This window comes from Bombus impatiens, unplaced genomic scaffold (genome assembly GCF_000188095.3).
Source record: "Bombus impatiens unplaced genomic scaffold, BIMP_2.2 scf_0417, whole genome shotgun sequence".
In the NCBI taxonomy this organism is placed as follows: Eukaryota; Metazoa; Arthropoda; class Insecta; order Hymenoptera; family Apidae; genus Bombus; species Bombus impatiens.
This window is the reverse complement of record NT_176836.1, coordinates 284,485-285,436: the sequence shown is the minus strand read 5'-3', so window position 1 is coordinate 285,436 and position 952 is coordinate 284,485. Positions and strand designations below refer to the sequence as shown.

General features: G+C 40.3%; 1 protein-coding gene across 1 annotated transcript in view; it reads right to left on the bottom strand.

Moving 5' to 3' along the window:
• Nucleotides 1–952, bottom strand: part of LOC100746224 (zinc finger protein 503-like) — a 4,067-nt gene that overhangs the window by 1,472 nt on the left and 1,643 nt on the right. The window contains exons 3-4 of the mRNA XM_033321205.1: nucleotides 626–951; nucleotides 2–67 (exon numbers count right to left, since the gene is read on the bottom strand). Coding sequence (XP_033177096.1) covers nucleotides 2–67; nucleotides 626–951 — 392 coding nt within the window. The remainder of the gene's footprint in view (nucleotide 1; nucleotides 68–625; nucleotide 952) is intronic.

Genomic DNA, 952 nt, shown 5'->3' with positions numbered 1-952 from the left:
TTCCTCCGCCGATTCCTCCGCCGATTCCGCCACCGCCACCGCCGCCACCACCAGAGGTAACTTCCTTCTGTAATTCGTACAATGCAGTCTGATCAGTTTTGATTAAACACGAGATTTTTTAGGTACACAGGTTCTGTATGCTGAATTAGAGTGACGAATATTGGAGGTTTGGATGGAGAGTTCATAAACGCATGACGGTTTCTGTGTGAGTTTTACATATCCTAACTGTCATCTGGTTTGTTGAAGACGAAAATTATGATATATAATAGCGGATTTATCATGGATATCCTTTCTTTGTATTTATGTATGACTTATGTATGACGATTTTATATTTTCTATAGGCTTATTAGTATCTCTTAAACCTTGAAAAACATATGTAACTCTGAAATTAGGAGAAGTTTCATAGAATACATAGATACATAGTTTCATACATAGATTAAGCTGAGAAACTAAATACCTCGAGTAAAGAACCTATACAAGCGATATAGTAATAACTTTCATGAAAGAAGTGGCTATGAAGAATGAAACGATTCCAATTACAAAAGAAACAAAAGAAGATGAATATCTCCACGAAAAAACATTTCCATATTTCATATCGTAAAATTTCCTCCTATGGATAGCTTACCTGGGTCTTGTATTTGATGAAGTAAACTTCTGGTTTGCTCGGTTGGGTCGGAGCAATAGTAGGCAGAGTGATTTCTGGAGCTTCTTCCGGTTTCTTCACCAGCACGTAGATCAACGTCTTCTGTTCATCTTGTTGAGGAAGAGCAGGAATGACAGGAGCAGTGGGAGTTGGTGGAGTGGGTGCCTTGATGAAGATGATCTTATAGTGTTTCTGGGGTGGAGCTGCTGGTAAAATGGGTCTGGCAGGTCTGTCTTCTGGGGCTTCTGGTGGTGGTACGTGTACGTAGATGTGTTTCTGGATGAGAGAACCACCTCCGAATCCACCGCC